General features: G+C 42.2%; 1 protein-coding gene across 4 annotated transcripts in view; it reads right to left on the bottom strand.

Annotated features, from left to right (window-relative positions):
- AGXT2 (alanine--glyoxylate aminotransferase 2) overlaps positions 1–23,376 on the bottom strand; it is a 46,300-nt gene that overhangs the window by 18,234 nt on the left and 4,690 nt on the right. For 2 of the 4 annotated variants that reach the window (XM_068532311.1, XM_068532293.1), the window contains exons 2-9: positions 19,994–20,082; positions 18,773–18,957; positions 10,750–10,873; positions 9,188–9,282; positions 8,466–8,559; positions 7,685–7,778; positions 3,769–3,869; positions 3,111–3,203 (exon numbers count right to left, since the gene is read on the bottom strand). In XM_068532311.1, the coding sequence (XP_068388412.1) occupies positions 3,111–3,203; positions 3,769–3,869; positions 7,685–7,778; positions 8,466–8,559; positions 9,188–9,282; positions 10,750–10,873; positions 18,773–18,957; positions 19,994–20,082 (875 nt within the window). The remainder of the gene's footprint in view (positions 1–3,110; positions 3,204–3,768; positions 3,870–7,684; positions 7,779–8,465; positions 8,560–9,187; positions 9,283–10,749; positions 10,874–18,772; positions 18,958–19,993; positions 20,083–23,376) is intronic. The other 2 variants (XM_068532302.1, XM_068532320.1) reach the window with 2 other exon arrangements.

The raw sequence follows: 23,376 nt of genomic DNA on the forward strand, positions 1-23,376 counted from the left end.
TGTCTCTTGTAACATTCTTTATTTTAAAGTCCATTTTATCTGATATGTGTATTGCTACTCCAGCTTTCTTTTGATTTCCATTTGCATGGAATATCTTTTTCCATCCCCTCACTTTCAGTCTGTATGTGTCCCTAGGTCTGAAGTGGGTCTCTTGTAGACAGCATATGTATGGCTCTTGTTTTTCTATCCATTCAGCAAGCCTGTGTCTTTTGGTTGGGGCATTTAATCCATTCACGTTTAAGGTAATTATCAATATGTATGTTCCTATGACCATTTTCTTAATTGTTTTGGGTTTGCTTTTGTAGGTCGTTTTCTTCTCTTGTGTTTCCCATTTAGAGAAGTTCCTTTAGGACTTGTTGTAGAGCTGGTTTGGTGGTGCTGAATTATCTTAGCTTTTGTTTGTCTGTAAAGCTTTTGATTTCTCCAACGAATCTGAATGAGATCCTTGCCGAGTAGAGTAATCTTGGTTGTAGGTTCTTCCTTTTCATCACTTTAAGTATGTCATGTCACTCCCTTCTGGCTTGTAGAGTTTCTGCTGAGAAATCAGCTGTTAACCTTATAGGATTTCCCTTGTATGTTATTTGTCGTTTTTCCCTTGCTGCTTTTAATAATTTTTCTTTGTCTTTAATTTTTGCCAATTTGATTACTATGTGTCTCGACATGTTTCTCCTTGGCTTTATTCTGTATGGGATTCACTGTGCTTCCTGGACTTGGGTGGCTATTTCCTTTCCCATGTTAGGGAAGTTTTCGACTATAATCTCTTCAAATATTTTCTCTGGTCCTTTCTCTCTCTCGTCTCTTTCTGGGACCCCTATAATGTGAATGTTGTTGTGTTTAATGTTGTCCCAGAGGTCTCCTAGGCTGTCGTCATTTCTTTGCATTCTTTTTTCTTTATTCTGTTCCACAGCAGTGAATTCCACCATTCTGTCTTCCAGGTCACTTATCCGTTCTTCTGCCTCAGTTATTCTGCTATTGATTCCTTCTAGTGTCGTTTTCATTTCAGTTATTGTATTGTTCATGTCTGTTTGTTTGTTCTTTAATTCTTCTAGGTCTTTGTTAAACATTTCTTGCATCCTCTCGATCTTCGCCTCCATTCTTTTTCCGAGGTCTTGGATCATCTTCACTATCATTATTCTGAATTCTTTTTCTGGAAGGTTGCCTATCTCCACTTCATTTAATTGTTTTTCTGGGGTTTTATCTTGTTCCTTCATGTGATATATAGCCCTCTGCCTTTTCATCTTGTCTATCTTTCTGTGAATGTGGTTTTTGTTCCACAGGCTGCAGGATTGTAGTTCTTCTTGCTTCTGCTGTCTGCCCTTTGGTGGATGAGGCTATCTACTGTTCTGTCATTCTCGAGAGGCAGGTTTACCCAGTGGTTAGTGTGGTCTTGGCTTAGTGTGGTTTGAGTTCTGGCTCTGTCCCTACCAACTGTATGATCTCAACAGGCAAATTAACCATCTTGGACTTCAATTCACTCATCTGTAAAATGGGCATAATTACAACTGGACACTCCTTACAGAATCGCGATGAACATTAACTTAGTTAATACATACAAAGCATTATGAACAGTGCCTGACACTTAGTAAGTGCTCAGAAAGTTCTAGCTATTCTTATCTTTACTTACTCATTAGGACAGTCCTTCTGAAGGTCACCCTGTTTTAGTTTCCAATTAGGTTGTTGAAAATGATAAAAACACATACCATAGGAAATTCTGAAATCCACTAGTTTCTTTGAATTCAATCTACCTTCCCGCTAATTAATCCAATGGTGGCAGCTTCACTATGGCTAATTCCAAAGGTTAAAGTTTATCCTCTTCACCAGTGTAGCTAACTATAAACTGACTGAATAGACTTTTCTTCTTTTAATAGCAGATTGACTTTCTTCAGGACTTTGGTTCACGTTCCCTAAACTTGCACAGGCAGGATAGGAAAGGGAGGATGGACACAACAGGAGGAGCTGGCCCACGCTTCCATGTGCAGTGCCTGGGGGTCGTCCAGTTCACCTGGGGATCACAGAGACCTGGCTGCACGGTAGGAAACTGCAAAAGAATTCTGCTGAGGGGGCAGCCCATTGTGCCCTATAGGGGATGTTTTAGTTGAGGAAAACTGTTTAGGCAAAGATGGCAGGACTGAAACAGGTATGAATTATTCAAGTTCTCCACCTGTTTTTGGTGGTCTAACCACTTGTTAGACTCATGACGGGTCACCCAGAAATGATCCAGGAGCACTTTGGAGGCCCTGGCGACTACCCTCTGGTCTTTTGATCTCCATTGCTATTCTCAGGAGGCAGAAGACACTCCAATAAGAGGTGTGATTACAATGTAAATTAAACCCTTTAGGAAAGACACAGGCTAGAGCTCACAGAGCCCATGGATTTTATTCCCTTAGAGTGTCCCATTAGAGGTACTGTATGATTATTCCAACAATGTTGCCATAACTATTTTAGAATTTATTTTTTGGAACTACTTAAAAATTTTTTTTAATTTTTAATTTTTTTGGCCATGCCGCATGGCATGTGGGATTTTAGTTCCCAGACCAGGGATTGAACCCATGACCCTGCAGTGGAAGCGTGAAGTCCCAACCACTGGACCACCAGGGAAGTCCCTGGAACTATTTTTGAATATCTATGATGGTGGCCCTCATCTAACTTAGAGGTTGGACCTTTTCTTTTTAAGTATGATTTCCAAACAAATTTTGTTATTAAGGTAAGATGAATGCTTCCAGACTGGTTAATACTATTTCGGCAAAAATTAAGATGAAAACTTGGTTATGAGATTAAACTAAGTTTAAGCTGCTCCTGACATGCACTCCCCAAAAGGTATTTTAAAAGTATGTTGAGGAATGGCAGCATCACCTATGCCTGTTAACAACTTATTTGATAGACTTCAATTTGGATGTTTAAGTTCTGTTGTACTTGATTAAATGGACCAACTAATCCAATAACGAACTAACCAGTCAACTAGCCAAAGCTTCATTAACTTATACCCACGTCTTGGAATCCCCAGAGTAGATGCTTTCTGCCTGGACCACAGAGGAGGGTTTAAAGAAGTTTCTCCTTGTGCTTTTCCTGTCCCGGCTGCACTGCATTGCACCTATTCCATGGCCACTCACTTCATCTGCGACGCACACGCCTCCCCGCTCACGCACCAGCTCGAAGGCTTCCTTTAGAAACCCCTTTGGGTACTGGACAACGCCATTCACCCCCTGCAAAAGACCAAACCAAGAAGACCTAGAGTAGTAGCACAGCCCTTGAAAGTACTAAAAGAAAATTGAAGATGGGTCATGATCAATATTAGCATTAGTGATACCAGCAATTCTTAAAACAGTCTCTAGAACTTTTTCAACTATGGGTGAAAAGAGGGGCCGTTACTCTTATGCCATGCCTGCTGAAAAAGGATGCAAGCATATTCTTTCCTGAGAGTAGAAATAAAGTAGCTTAAGGGGATTTAGTAAGATTATAGAAAGGCTCCCCCTGACAGTGTGGGTGATAAACAACTAAAAATTGCTGGGGTTTTCTATTTTTACAGATTTAGGGATTCAATAGTTTCATGTATCTCTCTGTTCAGTCTGGGAGTGCAGGAGATGGTCTTTTCAAAGGTCAATTGAAAACCAGCCCCCCTCCTTTTTTAAGGGGACCAATGGAATGAATTAAGTTTGGAGAGGGACATAGCAGTGGTCACTTAAATAATTTGGAATTCTCTAGAATGTATGAATTAAAAATCTGATAATTTAGAACTGAGCTCAATTAATGTTTGGTTAATACACTCACTTGAATCGGCTCTGCAAAAAATCCAGCAATTGATTTGGCCACAGAAGTGCTCAGAGTATCTTTGAATTGTTCAATATACTGGTCTTTAGCTTGGCAGCAGTCTGCAACAAACAAACAACAACAACAGAAAACACAGCATTTGAAGATGTGAGAATGGCATCCAGAAGAATGGGGGGACAACAGAAAAAAAGAAAACAGGACAGTAAATTGAATAGAGTCCCTCAAGATACAGTAAACCAGAATATGAGGATATAGGTTTCTGAATGTTCTGAACATTCTGTCAGAATGACTCATACTTTGTTTCGAGCAGCAAGACTAGCATAGCCACAAAAGCATAAACAAACCACTTCAGTTGTTTCCATCTGGAGAAGCAACGCTACAAAGCATCATTGAGTCTGGTATATATAGCTGTTTCACCTAAGGATACTGAGCCTCTCAACAGCATAGATTTAATTCAAATGTAATTGCTGTGTGGATTTAATCTATTTGGAAATAACTATGTTTACCTTTCATTGATACTTAATCTGATGTACAATTTTAAAGCTATAATGTATCTCAGTCTTTATGGTTAGTAAATATGTTTATATAGTAATCAGAATTCAGTCTAAAGAGGAATGTACTACAGTCAGATAACTTTCATCCATTATAGCAAGGCAGGGGAAGGTTTCTCCTCTGGAATACCAAAGGTCCCAGATCAAGTACATCCGTATATGACTGAAACTTCAGGATTTTTATCCACACCTGTAATTTGGTTCTAAACAGCATCACATAGTCTCTGAATATAAACCCACATCCATGGACAGTAGAAGAGATGCAGAGAGAGATGTGGGTGTGATGGGGGGTTTCTGCTGAAAGCAGTCTGGGAGGCAAGTCACCATCTACCATCATGATGTTTGCTTAGAGGCATGGATGCGATCCTGTCTCCTGAAGGCTAGAGATAAGGAATGGAAACCTTCAGTTATCGTCTTCGAAAGTGAACCATAAATATATTTTATATTGAATACTTACCTCTTCATTAAAAAGTGGGAAAAACATGACCTGGTCCCAAACATACTTTGAGGCTACATGCGATGTTTGGAAAAGCTTGCCTGATAGAGTTACCTGATCTTTAGTTAGTTGGAATTGAGGGTTGGGGGTTTGAAGAAGGAAGTAATGAAATGAATAGCAAACCCAGAAAGTACATTTTTTAGCATCGCTTATGTTGTATGATGGGTAGGATATAGTAGACAGATAAATCTGTGCCCCTAGAGGTTGAAATTTCCTATTATTATTAAGAAAGGAAGAGAAAACAACCTAGGATGACCCTAAAGGATGAATAAGACATATGTTCAAAGGATATAATTTGGGAATTTAATAAGATCATTTGTAACTAGAGAAATCAAAGGGTGGAGCAAAATCAACCCTAATGGCTTAAATTTGGACAAAACCAAACCATGCAGAAGGTTTTGCTTGAACCTGCGCTAGACCTTTCATAATTTCCCCCCCCACTGCCCACAAATTCAGTGATGAGAGGTCATCAACTGTCATTGGCTTTTTCCTTCATTTCGCAGTTACTTCATTGGCTCGTTGCTGTGACTTCAGGTCAGGTCGCCTCTGGAGAGAGACTTGGTGCTGTAGTGTCACCATGACAACATCAAGCGAGTGGAGAGGGGATGCTCTCCTGGATGTTATCCAAGCAACGGAGTAGAGAGGGAAGAGTTTTCATTTTAGCTGGTGGTAAAGAGAGAGTTAAGCAGAGTGAGATGCCAAGAAAGAACAATTTTTTAAGAAAAAGGAAACTTGTCTTGCAAAAGGAGAAGGAGAAATGACATGATCAGTACCAGGTTTGGAACATTGAGGGGTAGTGGGTTGAGAGGTGCTTTTCATCACAGGTTACTTCTGAAATTCAGGGAGTGGAATGACCAGTGGGAAAGAAAAAATCCTGAGGAGGGGGTGGAGGAAGGGAATGAAATCTACCACATAAATACCTATATTAGGCTCAAAAATGGATGCCTATGTGGGGAATGACGACATACTTTTGAGGTGAAAAAAAAAGCCCCCAACCAAGAGTGGCACCTGGATGTGCCCACTGAATGAACTGTAAGAGGAATGGAGAACTGGAACCTTCTATACTCAGAATAATTCACACGTTGGGATGCATTTATAAACATATATGAATATGCCTTTTTACAGCAAATACCAAACTCTTCTCAGGCCCTAAAAACATCAGAGGAGGCTGAAGTCCCTTTCTGTATAAAGATATGATATCAGTCTTGTCTCTTGAAGACATGCGTTAAGAAAACAGCTGACTTCAGACGTGCCAAAGACCACAGTTCCGAGAAGCAGAAATGTCTGTCTGTCACTATCATTTAACCTCTAGAGGCCACTAGAGAGATGACCCTGGGGCTCTGGTATATTCCAGTTGGCCTGAGGGAGAGAAGGCCTCAGAGAGGGAGGGACACGTGCTGGGAGGGAAGGAAGTGGCCATGTCTCCAGGGCTTCTGCTGCTGAAGCTCTGCGCTGGTGCTTTTGACGTCTGTGAGGTTCATCCAACCGATCTTAGTTGTTGGTGCCACGTGGATGTGAGATACAGGCATGGCTGTACTTGGCATCGCTATTGTCTGCCTGCCTCTACAAAAGCTCTCTTCCTTGGTCTCTTGAAGGCCTGGGATGAGGGGCCATGGGGGCAGGTATTGCCGCCTCCATTTCACAGATGAGAAACGGAAGCAAAAGATGGAATTTTGCTTGCAGCTGAGCCACGGTAAGGCTAAGAGTCCAACCCAGGGCTCCTGACTTCATGTGTCTCTTCAATCCTGGCCAGCAGAGCGGGAATTATTTTTAAGCCTGGGTTCCTCCTGCTGGCATATCGGTGTGAACAAGGGTGGTCATGGCTGGGGAGCACTGGCTTTGAGGGCAGAAGAATTGGGGTCAAGTCCTAGCTCTCGGCCTCCTAGGTGTGGACGTGTTTCTTCATCTTTTAAATGGAGAGTGTGAAAGATAGCTTTAAACTTCCTTACGGTTTTAAGTTCTGTGACTATAACATCTTGTTCTAAAGCTCATTCTTTCATCCTCCTACCTCCGTATTGCCATTATCCCATCTGAATTTTAAGCTGACTGTGAATTTTCTTCCTTTCGAAGCTGATTTTTGAGGCTTCCATTTGCATTCTTCCTCTCAGCCCAGTGACTCACCCTGTTCCATTAAAGATCTCTCGGCTGGAGCGATTAGTGATTTCCTTCAGCACTGCTTAGGGGCAGCTGTCCAAAGGGTGCTGCCCTGGGATGACAAGCATGAGGTGGGGCTTGCCGATGAGCAAAGGACAGATGCTGTCTCCATGCCTCCTCTCCCTCCCGTGAAGAAGAGGTAAAGAATGTAATAGCAATGTGCTTGATGAATAGTGGCTTTCCTTGTGAGGACGCCTTTACAACTTTTGAAGAGATGTCAGCAGCCTTCAGGAATGGTCTCCTGTTTTGACAAAGGCTCTCATTTTGGCTGGTATTCTGAGTCCCTGGGGAACTTCCTGACTGGAGTTTTGAGATTTCTAAATATTCTTTCCCCTTTCCCCTCCTCCCATTGGGAATTGGTAAATAATGCCTCAAAAAAACCTTGTTTTCTTTTAAAATTGGCAGCAGAGCTATTGCTGGCAGAGCTAAGAGAGCACCTTTAGTGAAGCACCAGGTAATAGTCTGTTTTTGGCTTAGCTCTGATAGCATGAGATGCTGAGATGCGTTTCCTAACAGGAGACGGATGCTCTGATGGTAGTGGTCATTGGCAGAAGAGGTGTTAGTTCAGTGAGGGGTGATTTCCTAGTTGTATTTGCCTTGGCTTTCCCTTTCCCACTTTTTCGAATCTGTTCGCTCAGGAATGGTTCTGCCTCTCTCCACATTCCTTATCCCTCCTGACCTTCCACCATGTGCCTCCCTCCCTGCCCAGCTGGACCTGGTGCACAGCTGCATTTCCTAATTGTTTGCACTGGAGAATCTCGGCAGTGGCTTCCTCCCCAAGGGCCACAGAAAACATCTGGGCACATCGTCTGCAAATGACAAAAGAGGGAGTTTAGCAAGATGTGAACACAAGACATCCAATTTGGGGCAACCTATGGTACCAGTTAAGGCAAGAGGGCTTCTTAATTTGAAACTAAGATTCCTCCTTTACTCTTCTCCCACTCAGGACAAAAACCTAATATTCTGCTTTGAAGAGATAATTTTTTTTCTTGGAAATCAATTATGAGGGCACTCTACAAAGCAAACTGATTTCAGTGTCAGCCTGGAAACAATTTGCTCAAGAGCTTGGTCGGTAAGGGCATCTGAAAAAATAAGAATAATTAGGTATCTGATTCTGATGCTGAAAATGTGGAAACAGTGAGTGAGAACAGAAGGTGAGTACAGGGACGACTCTATGGAAATTTTATGCATTCAAGGCTCTGGGAAGTTATTTCAGTGCATTTATTTGCAGTTTACTTGATTTTATTTAAAAGCAAAACAAAATTAAAAAAACATCTATCATTAATTATTACTCAGACTCTGAAGGCCTTCCTAAGAAACATTTCCCTTAAATGGTCTTTAATTCGATTAAGTCAAATTGAGCCCCTGATTAATTATAGTTATATAATATAAGCTAGTTTGTATTAGTTTCTAGTCCTAATGCCTGGAAAATCTGATAAATGATTCCATACACCCAGGAGTTTTTAGAGAAATATGACAAAAATCTCAAAACTTACTGATTGGCAGCCCATCCCACTGGGGAGTTCCATCTTGTAGAACCCTACATTTGTCAAGCCAAGTGTGTAAGGACTGCATCCATGGTAGGCTCCTCTGCAGACAGAAAACAGTGGGAGGACTGGGTTAAGTTTACTTTTCTATGATCACTGGCCTGTGGAACACTGGGTAGGACAAAAAAGAAAGTCCATGTAGGCTATTCAGGCTATGGCTCCTTCCCATAAGCAGAGATGAAAGTGGGCCCAGTGTCATATGGCAAAGTCATGAGCTTCTGGGGGTGCAGACCAATCATTCACTATTTGGCATAGGTCATAGTCAATGCCATACCTTTTTTTTAACTTTTATTTTTTTAAATTTTAATTTTTAATTTTCATTTTATATTGGAGCATAGTTGATGAAAACTGTCGTGTGTTAGTTTCTATACCATATCTTTAAAGTTAAAAAGCTGTCATGTCACCTTCTTCTTAATTCCATAGGAGAATCTATGACAAAACTGGGACTCCAAACTCTTGGTTACCTCAGTCAGGGACCCCTGCCTTGGATCAGGCCAATTTGGATGGTGTTATCCAGCCATAAAATTCATTTGACTGACCCTACCCTAAAATCTAAAATTAGAAAAACACCCTGGGAAAGCCCCTCTCCTGCTCTAGGCTATATTTTAAAGATAAACATTTACTATTGGGGTGAGTCAATGTTAAAGTTGAAAGTTCCAAGGTGTGGTTACCTGAAAGAAATGATATCTGTGTTATTTGAGTGTGCTCTGGCCATCAGCATGGCTAGGTCATTGGCTTCTGAGCCACTGTTCAACAGGAAAATGACCTGGAGAAAAAAAAAAGACACATGGTCATGAGACACATGATTACCCAATTCATTTGAAATTGTTAAAGACAGTGTATCCCAGCCTCTGATTATTAAGGAGAGTTCCCTTCATACCAGCAGTCCCATCATTGAATTACTATATTAATTCTACAGCTATTCACTGTGCAGCTGCTACGCACTAGAGATACAAAAATGACTAAGGGATTGTCGGAGTTGTGAAATATTCCAGATTTGCATTGGTTTTATCTGATGCTCTGCAGAGTGCTAAGATGGAGAGACTTGCTGAGATGTACAGTGGTTAGAGGCTGAGGGCATGTGAGGACCAGGTCTCTTGGTTCTTGAACCTGAACCGCCCCACCTGATTCTGAAGGCTTGAAACAAGTCAGGCTCCCAGAAGAGCCTGTTGGGTGTGTGTGAATGTTAAAACAAACGGGCAACAAACAAAAAAGTGCGGCTCATCCTGGTTGAAAGAAAGGGGAGAACTGAAGGGTACTGGATCCTCCAGGCTAGGCGACTGGGAGGCCGGGGCTGTGCCCTTGCGGGCTTCCTCGCCTCTACTCATCCATGAGTGTGCCTGCCCTGAATTGAGGTTGCAGCTCTTGCAACTTCCTCCATCTCTTGTAGATAACATAGTAAATATGGTACCTAAATAATACAGGAAGATGATCATAATAGCTAACACCAGGTACGGCGCACTGTTCTAAATATGTATTAACTCATTGAATCCTGAAATGCAAACCTTGGCCAACATTTTAACATCTCAATTCAGTTAAAAAATTCAATCATTTCGGACGCAGAAAAACATCTCATTTAACAAAAATATCAAAGTGCATCACAGACCAGATGAACTTAATGGTATATTAATTTTCTAAAAAAATGGCTCCACTCTTTGTTAAAGAAGAATGGTTAACCAACAAGGACCTACTGTGTAGCACAGGGAACTCTGCTCAATATTATGTAACAACCTAAATGGGAAAAGAATTTGAAAAAGAATAGATACATGGTTATGTATAACTGAATCACTTTGCTGGATGCCTGAAACTAACACAACATTGTTAAGCAACTCTACTCCAGTATAAAATAAAAAGTAAAAAAAAAAAAAGAAGAAGAAATGCCAATGACTTTGCAGAGGGGCTGTGGAGCAAAGAGATGAAAACTTCCTGAGGAACACAGAGGAGAGTGTCAGGAAGCCTGGGGCTCCCGCTAAGTGATTTCTGCAAAGATGTGGTGGTGAGGAGAGTGACCAAGGAGAGGCAGATGTTTGGAACTGATGAAGTGAACATCGGCTGGGTTCACCAGTAATTCATCAATTCCTTTCTTCTCCTAGAGTGCTTTCCGATATGGCCACTAACGCACTCATTTCGGATGTTCAATGCACAGACCAGATTCCCACCCATACTCTCGTTTCCTAGGCCAGCTTCCCTGGGATCATGAGACTCCTATCCCTTTGAACTGGAAGCATCAGACCTTCAGAGGCTCAGGAAGAAGCGCTGAAAGCTTCTCTGCATATTCGTGGTTCGGAGGGTGGAAGAAGACGGCACTTGTGTGCCATAGGCGGCCAAGCTGCTTTTGTGCCACTGCGTTTACTTTCCTGGATAAACAGAAGAGCAGAGTTACCCACAGTGCCAGCGGGCATGTCCCTCCCAACACAACACAGGCCATTGAACTCAAACCCACGGCTATTTCTCAAAGAGTTTCTAGAAGCTGATTTCATCCCCACACAAGAAAGAGCTTCTCTAACCACCAGAGGTATCTGGCAATGGGATGTGTTGCCTCAAAATGCAATGAACTCCTCACCAAGAGAAGTGTTCAAAAGGAGACTTATGTGCTGGGGATTTTAAAAGAGAAATTCCTAGTATAGAAGGAAGTTGAACTTACAATCTCTTCTAACTAGATTTTCTTATTAATTACACTTTGAACAGTTTGGAAAATAGAGACAACTAGAAGTAAGCCTGAGTGTCTTCCCATTTTATTCTAAAGAATTATAGATCCATCAAGCACATGTTTACAAGGTCAACAGTTTTTCCTTTAAAGAAGATTCCAACATTTGGGTCTTAGTAGTGGTCAGTGTTGATGAACACTGACTGTGTAACCACATTCTGTGAAGGATCCGAAGGTTCACGTTGAAAGGTGGTAGGAACTACAAGTAGACAGGTAGGTGGGACTTGACTTGGAATGCTTCGAAAAGACAGGCCAAGGTGTTTGAACTTGATCTAAAGGAGAGCAATTGCCGAAGTCTGTTACACACTAATTCTGTTTTTATTAATAACTGGCATACCAAAAAAAAAATCACCAGTTCAGTGGTTAAACAATTTTGAGAAATACCAGATCAGATTGCTTTACGGCAGGACTTGTCAGTACCTTTAATAGGCTAATGTGCACTGCGTCTCCTCGGGAGGGAGATAGAGTTTAAAGTGTTTCCCAACCTTATTTTCTAATGGGACCCTTTACCAATGAACCTCTCCTGTGATCAGTGTCCCACAGAACTCACTTTGGAAAATTGTGGAGTATCAATAAACTCTTAAATAGAAGAGACACTTGACAAGAGCATTGTTTAGCAAAGTAAATCTGAGAGCCACAAGAGGGTAGAATGGAGGGGTAAGACTGGTAATGGTGAGGCCAGCTGGGAGGGCATGGTAGCCTTCCAGATGTGGGAGGAGCAGAGCTCCTAGGAGACTGGGGCTACTGGGAATTAGTGAGAGGGGTTGCTAGGAGAGGTATTTCAGCAGAGGGAAAACTAGACCTTGGTGTCAGGTTGGTTATACGGAATGAAAGGCAGAAAAGAGTCAAAGATGACTTCAACATTCTTGCCTGTAATATTGGGGAAATCCCAGGATTGGTTGAGGAACACAGTCTGTTGTCTTAACTACCCAGCTCCTAGCAAGGACTTTTGCAGAGGAGGTGGCTCATATGTGCTCCTTGAATAAATGAATGTGTGAATAGAAAGAGTTCTGTGGAAAGCATGGTGGATTTGGTCTTGGCAATGTCGAATTTCAGCCGATGGTGGAACATCATGGTCAGGGGTGTCCTGGAGGCTATGGGAAATATGGGGCATCTTACAGCCCACTTTAGGTGTCTTAGAGCTGTTATCATAGCTTGGTGAGAGGCCAAGTCTGAAGAGTTGGGTGAGGCTGCTGAAAATGTAGCAACTAAATGAGCAGACGTGGGGAGATGGGGTGGGACCAATTCTATGGGGGAAATGATAAGAGATGAAGGGAGTATAGAGAGAAGAGCAGAGGGCTCAGGAAAGAGCCCGAGACACCCAGAGTTAGGGGGTCACAAGCTGAAAGGTCAGGGGGAGATCAGGAGAAGCACCAAGGGCATGAGAGCTAGTGGGAGTTGTTGATTCACAGGCACAGTGTTGCATGTTATTGGGAGGATTCAATGTGAATGTTTAAATGTGTTCTCTACTTCATTTTTTTTTTTTTGTTGACTTACTTCATGCATGTTTGTCCTATGTTTTAAACTGCATCTGAAATTTATTTTGCATGCTCCTCAGGACCTGGTATGGGACTAATGCCTCCCGAAGACGCAAACAGGAAGGAAAAGGCTACGGGAGGAATGGGTGAGAGCTGGACCGGGAGGTTTAACTCCCTCCTCACGGCCTGACGGGTGCTTGTGGAGAAGACCTTTTGCCCTTGCTTCCACAGAAGGACCTGAACCTACGCAATTTATTTAGACTTGCCGCTTTATATTTGTCCCACGTACTATGAGTTTTATTGGTCAGATTATTAAAGGCAAGCCAGAATAGACCTTAAAATTAGATGGCTGCACCCAAACCAAAAGGACAACAGAAGGACCTGCCCAGGACATCTGTGTGTGTGGGCTGATAATCAAGGTCACAGAAAATCTCAAGATTAATGGAGCCATCCATTGCCGGTGTAAATTTCCAGCTCTGGTTACATCTTTCTCTTATCATCCTTTCTTTCCTCCTTCATGGCTCGAAGTTGATGAAGAAGAGCTAGAAGTGATTTCTCATCTCTCATCATCTCCCACCTGCCACCTGCTCGGTGTTCTCTGAGAAGCACTGGCCTTTCCCTTCTTCTCTGCCTTTTCCTCAGTGCATTCCCTCTCTTTGGAAAGCTGTAGTTACTGAGGACAGACATACTCACAACCACACTCCAATCACATGGTACAGGCCCCACTGCATGTGCCATGAGGATGACAAAATCTTGAATTGTCAAGAAAAGGTAAAGGACAACGTTAAGATTTTTTTTGTTACCCAGGAAATAGCAGGGAGCATGTTAGCTGTAAACCAGAATGCACCTAAGGAGAAAGAATTTTTAATTGAGGTTTTTTTTTTTTTAACATCTTTATTGGTGTATAATTGCTTTACAATGGTGTCTTAGTTTCTGCTTTATATCAAAGTGAATCAGCTATACATATACATATATCCCCATATCTCCTCTCTCTTGCATCTCCCTCCCACCCTCCCTATCCCACCCCTCTAGGTGGTCACAAAGCACCGAGCTGACCTCCCTGTGCTATGCAGCTGCTTCCCACTAGCTATCTATTTTACATTTGGTAGTGTATATATGTCCATGCCACTCTCTCACTTCGTCTCAGCTTACCCTTCCCCCTTCCCGTGTCCTCAAGTCCATTCTGCACGTCTGCATCTTTATTCCTGTCCTGCCCCTAGGTTCTTCAGAACCTTTTTTTTTTTTTTTTTAGATCCCTTGTATATGTGTTAGCGTACAGTATTTGTTTTTCTCTTTCTGACTTACTGCACTCTGTATGACAGTCTCTAGGTCCATCCACCTCACTACTAATAACTCAAATTTCATTTCTTTTTATGGCTGAGTAATATTCCATTGTATATATGTGCCGCATCTTCTTTATCCATTCATCTGTCGATGGACACTTAGATTGCTTCCATGTCCTGGCTATGGTAAATAGTGCTGTAATGAACATTGTGGTACATGACTCCTTTTGAATTATGGTTTTCTCAGGATATATGCCCAGTAGTGGGATTGCTGGGTCGTATGGTAGTTCTATTTTTAGATTTTTAAGGAACTTCCATACTGTTCTCCATAGTGGCTGTATCAACTTACATTGCCACCAACCGTGCAGGAGGGTTCCCTTTTATCTACACCCTTTCCAGCATTTATTGTTGTAGATTTTTTGATGATGGCCATTCTGACTGGTATGAGGTGATACCTTATTGTAGTTTTGACTTGCATTTCTCTAATGATTAGTCATGTTGAGCATCCTTTCATGTGTTTGTTGGCAATCTGTATATCTTCTTTGGAGATATGTCTATTTAGGTCGTCTGTCCATTTTTGGATTGGGTTGTTTGTTTTTTTGGTATTGAGCTGCATGAGCTGCTTGTAAATTTTGGAGATTAATCCTTTGTCAGTTGCTTCGTTTGCAAATATTTACTCCCATTCTGAGGGTTGTCTTTTCGTCTTGTTTATGGTTTCCTTTGCTGTGCAAAAGCTTTGAAGTTTCATTACGTCCCATTTGTTTATTTTTGTTTTTATTTCCATTTCTCTAGGAGGTGGGTCAAAAAGGATCTTGCTGTGATTTATGTCATGCAGTGTTCTGCCTATGTTTTCCTCTAAGAGTTTTACAGTGTCTGGCCTTACATTTAGGTCTTTAATCCATTTTGAGTTTATTTTTGTGTATGGTATTAGGGAGTGTTCTAATTTCATTTTTTTACATGTAGCTGTCCAGTTTTCCCAGCACCATTTATTGAAGAGGCTGTATTTTCTCCATTGATTCTGATCTGGATTCCTTTTATTTCTTTTTCTTCTCTGATTGCTGTGGCTAAAACTTCCAAAACTATGTTGAATAAAAGTGGTGAGAGTGGGCAACCTTGTCTTGCTCCTGATCTTAGTGGAAATGGTTTCAGTTTTTCACTGTTGAGCACGACGTTGGCTGTGGGTTTGTCATGTATGGCCTTTACTATGTTGAGGTAAGTTCCCTCTATGCCTACTTTCTGGAGAGTTTTTATCATAAATGGGTGTTGAATTTTGTCAAAAACTTTTTCTGCATCTAATGAAATGATCATATGGGTTTTCTCCTTCAATTTGTTAGTATGGTATATCACATTGATTAATTTGTATATATTGAAGAATCCTTGCATTCCTGGGATAAACCCCATTTGATCATGGTGTATGATCCTCTTAAGGTGCTGTTGGATTCTGTTTGCTAGTATTTTGTTGAGGATTTTTGCATCTATGGTCATCAGTGATATTGGCCTGTAGTTTTCTTTCTTTGTGACATCTTTGTCTGGTTTTGGTATCAGGGTGATGGTGGCCTCGTAGAATGAGTTTGGGAGTGTTCCTCCCTCTGCTCTATTGTGGAAGAGTTTGAGAAGGATAGGTGTTAGCTCTTCTCTAGATGTTTGATAGAATTCGCCTGTGAAGCCATCTGGTCCTGGGCTTTTGTTTGTTGGAAGATTTTTAATCACAGTTTCAATTTCAGTGCTTGTGATTGGTCTGTTTATATATTCTATTTCTTCCTGGTTCAGTCTCAGGAGATTGTGCTTTTCTAAGAATTTGTCCATGTCTTCCAGGTTGTCCATTTTATTGTCATATAGTTGCTTGTAGTAATCTCTCATGATCCTTTGTATTTCTGCAGTGTCAGTTGTTACTTCTCCTTTTTCATTTGTAATTCTATTGATTTGAGTGTTCTCCCTTTTTTTCTTGATGAGTCTGGCTAATGGTTTATCAATTTTGTTTATCTTCTCAAAGAACCAGCTTTTAGTTTTATTGATCTTTGCTATCATGTCCTTCATTTCTTTTTCATTTATTTCGGATCTGATCTTTATGATTTCTTTCTTTCTGCTAACTTTGGAGTGTTTTTGCTCTTCTTCCTCTAATTGCTTTTGGTGTAAGGTTAGGTTGTTTATTTGAGATGTGTCTTGTTTCTTGAGGTAGGATTGTATTGCTATAAAGTTCCCTCTTAGAACTGCCTTTGCTGCATCCCATAGGTTTTGGGTCATCATGTTTTCATTGCCATTTGTTTCTAGGTATTTTTTAATTTCCTCTTTGATTTCTTCAGGCATCTCTTGGTTATTTAGTAGCATACTGTTTAGTCTCTATGTGTTTGTATTTTTTAGAGATTTTTTCCTGTAATTGATATCTAGTCTCATAGCGTTGTGGTCGGAAAAGATACTTGATACAATTTCAATTTTCTTAAATTTACCAAGGCTTGATTTGTGACCTAAGATATGGTCTATCCTGGAGAATGTTCTCAGGCACTTGAGAAAAAAGTGTATTCTGTTGTTTTTGGATGGAATGTCCTATAAATATCAATTAAGTCCATCTTGTTTAAAATATCATTTAAAGCTTGTGTTTCCTTATTTATTTTCATTTTGGATCATCTGTCCATTGGTGAAAGTGGGGTGTTAAAATCCCCTACTGTGATTGTGTCACTGTCGATTTCCCCTTTCATGGCTGTTAGCATTTGCCTTATGTATTGAGGTGCTTCTATGTATTGGGTGCATAAATATTTATAATTGTTATATCTTCTTCTTGGATTGATCCCTTGATCATTATATAGTGTCCTTGTTGTCTCTTGTAGTAGTCTTTATTTTAAAGTCTCTTTTATCAGATGCGAGTATTGCTACTCCAGGTTTTTTTGATTTCCATTTGCATGGAATATCGTTTTCCATCCCCTCACTTTCAGTCTGTATGTGTCCCTAGGTCTGAAGTGGGTCTCTTGTAGACAGCACATATATGGGTCTTGTTTTTGTATCCATTCAGCCAGTCTATGTCTTTTGGTTGGAGCATTTAATCCATTTACATTTAAGGTAGTTATTGATATGTATGTTCCTATTACCATTTTCTTAATTGTTTTGGGTTTGTTATTGTAAGTCTTTTCCTTCTCTTGTGTTTCCTGCCTAGAGAAGTTCCTTTAGCATTTGTTGTAAAGCTGCTTTGGTGGTGCTGAATTCTCTTAGCTCTTGCTTGTCTGTAAAGGTTTTAATTTGTTGCTCTGCAACAAGAGAGGCTGTGATGGTGAGAGGCCCGTGCACCACAATGAAGAGTGGCTCCCGCTCGCCGCAACTGGGGAAAGCCCTCGCACAGAAACGCAGACCCAGCACAGCCAAAAATAAATATAAATTAATTAATTAATTAAAAAACCCACAAATCTACCAATGATAATAAGCTCTAAATACTGAACTAAGATAAACATAAAACCAGAAACAAATTAGATGCAGAAAGCAAACCCCAAGTCTATAGTTGCTCCCAAAGTCCACTGCCTCAATTTTGGGATGATTCGTTGTCTATTCAGGTATTCCACAGATGCAGGTACATCAAGTTGATTGTGGAGATTTAATCCACTGCTCCTGAGGCTGCTGGGAGAGATTGCCCTTTCTCTTCTTTGTTCCCACAGCTCCCGGGGTTCAGCTTTGGATTTGGCCCCGTCTCTGCATGTAGGTTGCCTGAGGGTTCCTGCTCAGACAAAACCGGGTTAAAGGAGCAGCTGATTCGGGGGCTCTGGCTCACTCAGGCCGCGGGGAGGGAGGCGTACGGATGCGGGGCGAGCCTGCGGCGGCAGAGGCCACGTGACGTTGCACCAGCCTGAGGCGCGCCGTGCGTTCTCCCGGGGAAGTTGTCCCTGGATCACGGGACCCTGGCAGTGGCGGCCCGCACAGGCTCCCGGGAGGGGCGGTGTGGAGAGTGACCTGTGCTCGCACACAGGCTTCTTGGTGGCGGCAGCGGCAGCCTTAGCGTCTCCTGCCCGTCTCTGGCGTCCGCGCTGATAGCCACGGCTCACGCCCGACTCTGGAGCTCGTTTAGGCGGTGCTCTGAATCCCCTCTCCTCGCGCACCAGGAAACAGAGAGGGAAGAAGAAGTCTCTTGTCTCTTCGGCAGCTGCAGACTTTTTCCCGGACTCCCTCCCGGCTAGCTGTGGCGCACTAGCCCCTTCAGGCTGTGTTGATGCCGCCAACCCCAGTCCTCTCCCTGTGATCCGACCGAAGCCCGAGCCTCAGCTCCCAGCCCCGCCCGCCCCGGCGGGTGAGCAGACAAGCCTCTCGGGCTGGTGAGTGCTACTCAGCACCGATCCTCCGTGCGGGAATCTCTCCGCTTTGCCCTCCGCACCCCTGTGGCTGCGCTCTCCTCCGTGGCTCCGAAGCTCCCCCCTCCGCCACCCGCTGTCTCCGCCCGCGAAGGGACTTCTAGTGCGTGGAAACCTTTCCTCCTTCACGGCTCCCTCCCACTGGTGCAGGTCCCGTCCCTATGCTTTTGTCTCTGTTTTTTCTTTTTTCTCTTGCACTACCCAGGTACGTGGGGAGTTTCTTGCCTTTTGGGAAGTCTGAGGTGTTCTGCCAGCATTCAGTAGGTATTCTGTAGGAGTTGTTCCACATGTAGATATATTTTTGTGTTTTTTGTGGGGAGGAGGGTGATCTCCACGTCTTACTCCTCCTCCATCTTGAAGTGCCCCCCTTAACTGAGGTTCTGAATCACGAACATGATCATTAGCCTGTTTTCCGTATGTTTTTCTGGAGTGAAAATGCCAGGATATTAAGGATACTCACGGGTGGCAGTGACCAACACTGACAGTGACAATCCCAGAAAAGAAATCCAGGTATCTGTTTCCTTCGTAATCAAAGAGCCACTCCATGTGCCCCTGGTGGAGCAACAAGGGCTCTGAGAAATAGGCTGTCAGCACAGGAGAAAGATGTTGCTTGTGGATCTCCAGGACTCGATCATAGGCAAGGGACTGTAGGTAGGCAAGATTTAAGTGTTTAACATCTTCCTTATCCCCACATTGCTTACAACATCACTAGCAGGTCCATATAGCAGGGCCTGGCCTCCCCACCAACCCGGCACAGGGCTGCTGCCCTCGCCCATCAGGGCAGCTCTTTGCCCAGTGACCTCCTTGCAGGACAGACACCCAAGTCCTTCCTCTCAAGTGGAGGAAATTATTCATGTGGCCCTTTAATCCCTTTCTAGATCAAACATGGAGAAGGGGGCTGGAATTTTCTACCTCTCAATGGAAAGCCTTGGCTTTGAGTTAATTCTAGCTGTGAAAAAAAGTAAAAGACTTTGGAAGTAAATGTCTGAACTAATGTGGTTTTTTTCGTCTGTAGTTTTTTTTTTGAGAATGAAAGAATGAAGTGCTTGTGGTGTTTATGTCTTTAATTACAAAGCCTCTGTCCTACAGTTCTCTTCTCTGTGGGTCCCTCCTGACTCTATTAATTCTACAATTTCTAACTTATGAATATAATGTAGGATGAAGGGGTGTTGGAGAGAGAGGGAGAGAGACAGAGATACAGAGAGGGAGAGAGAGAATGAATTCAATATTTATTAGCCTGAGAGCAAAATGATAACTTTATATTTTTTGGTGGAGGACTCAGGAAGGTCAGATTATGCATTGACATATGAGATAGAATAAAATGTGAGCCTTCACACTTGTGATCTATGTATTTCTTTGTGTGAGTACATCTATGCCTACATCCCTGTGATACGTATATTGTCATGGACAGTCTCTTCCTTGTATTCTCTGTCTCCTTCTGTTTTGTCTCTCGATCTCTGCCTCTGTCTGTCTCTGTCTCACACACACACCAACTCATGCAATGCCACTGAATGGGATAAGAGAGTTCAGATGCTCCCAGTGACTTAAGGGATAGGACATCTGAGATGGATGGCTCAGGGGCAGGCAGGGCCGTCTGTGGGTCCTTTTTGAAGAAGCAACTACTTGAGGCCTCCCAAGAAGAACCACCTCGTTGGGGTATTCCTAAAGCTCTTACTCTCACCTGGTATCTTTCAGGTGTGAAGTCACACGGAGGCATCCTGGGCTTTGTATGAAGACCGAGCTTGGTTACAGATGTCCAGAAAGCACCTGCTGAAAGTGAAGTGAATTAGTGTCCTCAGCTAAACAGCACACAGGCACGTTCGTCAGAATCATCTATAGTTACCTGAATCAAAGTCCTGAGGCACTTTTGTTTATTTCTTATTTAAATCAGCCTTTGGATTTAAAACTGAGGTATCTTTTTTTTTTTTTTTTTTAATAAATTTATTTATTTATTTTTGTCTGCATTTGGTCTTCGTTGCTGCGCGCGGGCTTTCTCTAGTTGCGGTTAGCGGGGGCTACTCTTCGTTGTGGTGCACGGGCTTCTCATTGTGGTGGCTTCTCTTGTTGTGGAGCACGGACTCTAGGTGCGTGGGCTTCAGTAGTTGTGGCTCGTGGGCTCAGTAGTTGTGGCTCGCGGGCTCTAGAGCGCAGGCTCAGTAGTTGTGGCGCACAGGCTTAGTTGCTCCGTGGCATGTGGGATCTTCCCGAACCAGGGCTCGAACCCGTGTCCCCTGCATTGGCAGGCAGATTCTTAACCACTGCGCCACCAGGGAAGTCCTCTTTTTTTTTTTTTAAACAGCTCAGAAAGAGTTTTACTCACAAGGCAGCCAAGCGAGGAGACTGGAGGAAAAGTCTCAGAACTGCCTCCCCAGTTGGGATATTTATGGAATAAGCAGGGTGGTCTTAGATGTGGGGAAAGGTAATCGGAGGTAGGGAAGAAGGTGAGGTAATTGGTGCTTTGCGTAGGTGCATCTCGGTTATGAAGTCTGCATATTCAAAACGGAGGCGCCGAGTGGGACCGGATGGTGGAGTTTTCCAGCCTCTGACGTCACCAGGCCAGTGAGTGCAGAGGCCCCAAACTGAGGTATCTTAATAATGAATTTTCTTTTTTTTGGCTGCACCACGTGGCTTGTAGGATATTAGTTCCCTGACCAGGGATTGAACCCAGGCCCTCGTCAGTGAGAGTGCGGAGTCCTAGCCACTGGACCACCAGGGAATTCCCAATAATGAATTTTCTTAAACAACAAGGTCCTACTGTACTGCACAGGGAACTATATTCAATATCCTGTGATAAACCATAATGGAAAAGAATACGTAAAAGAATATGTGTATAACTGAGTCACTGCTGTACAGCAGAAATTAACACAACATTGTAAATCAACTATACTTCAATCAAATTAAAAATAAAAATTAAAAAATAATGAAGTTTCTGGAGAAAAAAAGAGAGCTCCTCTCAAATCTAGTCAGGAAAGGCACAGAGGATACTGGGGGAAGTCATGGTTTCTCCCACCTGTGTCCCTCACAAACTTGGGAAGTTCCTCCCTCTGTCACCTGTATGGACTGTAATTCTCTGTTCAGTTCAAACTTCTGCCAGGGCCGGGGGTTGCAGGAGCCCATCCTCTGTCAATAGAGGTGCTTTCTAAACTTTGACCTTCCTAGTCCCTGAATCCCAGTGCCTAGCCCAGTTCCCAGTACTGGGTTGGCTCCAATAAACAAAGAACGAATGGCTTTTGACTATTCTTGTAGGGGATGAGGAGAGAGAGGTGCTAGGCCATGTACTATAATAATAAATACATGCAAGGAGATCTGGAAGACAAAACCTTCCTGTAAAACACAACCTGAAGTCCATGACAACACAAGACCATGGCAAAGAAAAGATAAGCTGAGCCAGAGGAATCATTAAATATTTGGAGCTAGAAGGAAGCTTAGTTTTTTTTGGGGGGGGCTGGTGGTCAAAATGCTCATTTTATAGATGTAGAAACCAGCCTAAAGTGGTAAATTAATTTGTTTAAGATCACCAAGCTAGTTAGCTGCAGAACAAGAACAAAACTCCCCGTTTCTGACTCCCAGCCTGGTACCGTTTCGCTCATTCCCTGGCCACCTCCATCCTCCTCCGCCAGCACAGATTTTGACCCCTCTATAGCAGTGGGATGGAATAATAGAATCAGAGAACATCGGAGCTGGAAGAGATATCTAGAAACCTTATAAGTACTCTTAGAAAAGAATGCTGCTAATTTTGAGGATTCAAGGTCAGTATCGAGAAAGTTTTACAGGTGGAGAGAGCTGAGGAGATGACGTCTCTTGTTCAGCCTGAAGGTTTGAATCCATGGATGTAATGTTGGTGTTTTGTGTGGCTATAAAGTCACCGTCCTGAGAAACACAATGAACAATTGTGTTTTTAAATGAATCTGGAAAGTAATGACACTGACTCTCTTTCTTTCAGAGAAAGCTCATCCACTTTTCTGCTCTAAATAATCACGAATGTCGTTAATTTGCTCTTACTTTAAAAGCAAGTGGCTTTTGGCTATCCATACATAGAAATGACCCAAAAAATAATAGCTAAGTTTTCTGAGAATTTCACCTTTTCAAAAGCTTTTCATTCTTTCTCTCTACATTAGTTACTGTTCTATAAGGGGAAAAAAATACTGAGTGTTTCTGAGAATTCGAATTCTCTTCACTCCTGCAGTCTCATTTTCCTATCTGCAAAATTGGAGTTACCCATTGAGGAGGCTGAAAGGTCTCTTGACTTCAGAGTTACAGGAAATTATGAAAGTCTGGAGGGGGAAGAAAGAGAGTTGGAAAAATTTGATAAAGAAAAGCTTGAATTTTAAATGGTCAAGTTAGGTATATGCATTCATTCATTTGTTTATTCACCAAACTGATAGGAATATGATGGCTGAATGAGTGCTCAAAATGAAATACATAAAATTCTGCTCTCAGGAAGGAAGGAAGGATGGAAGGAAGGAAGATTAGCAAGCAAGTAGGAAAAATCATGTCAGTAAGTGAAATAAGTCTAGATTACATCTCACACTTGTATGTAGAATCCAAAAAAGGAAACAAATGAATGACTATGACAAAACAGAAACAGACTCAGAGATATAGAGAACAAACTAGTGGTTACCAGTGGGGAGAAGGATGAGGGGGAGGGGCCAGGAAGGGGTAGGGGATGAAGAGGTACAACTACTATGTATAAAATAAATAAGGTACAAGGATATATTATACAGCACAGGGCATATAGCCAGTATTTCATTATAACTTTAAATGGAGTATTATCTATAAAAATATTGAATCACTATGTTGCACACTTGAAATTAATATAGTATTGTCAATCAACTGTACTTTGATAAAAAAAGAAAAAAAAGTCTAGACAACATCTTCAAACAGCTGAAAACCTCTCTCCCTAAACAACCCAAACTCAAAAATAACAGTACATATAATAGTTGATTGACAAAAAGAAAGAAAATGCTTCAGTTGTCATTATTTGCTGGAAGAAATTCGAACCTAAACATGTTGATAGTTGCCTGCATTCTTTATTCAAAATAGCCTATGTTTTGAGGGGGACAT

Source organism: Eschrichtius robustus, chromosome 2, assembly GCF_028021215.1.
Source record: "Eschrichtius robustus isolate mEscRob2 chromosome 2, mEscRob2.pri, whole genome shotgun sequence".
Classification (NCBI taxonomy): domain Eukaryota; kingdom Metazoa; phylum Chordata; class Mammalia; order Artiodactyla; family Eschrichtiidae; genus Eschrichtius; species Eschrichtius robustus.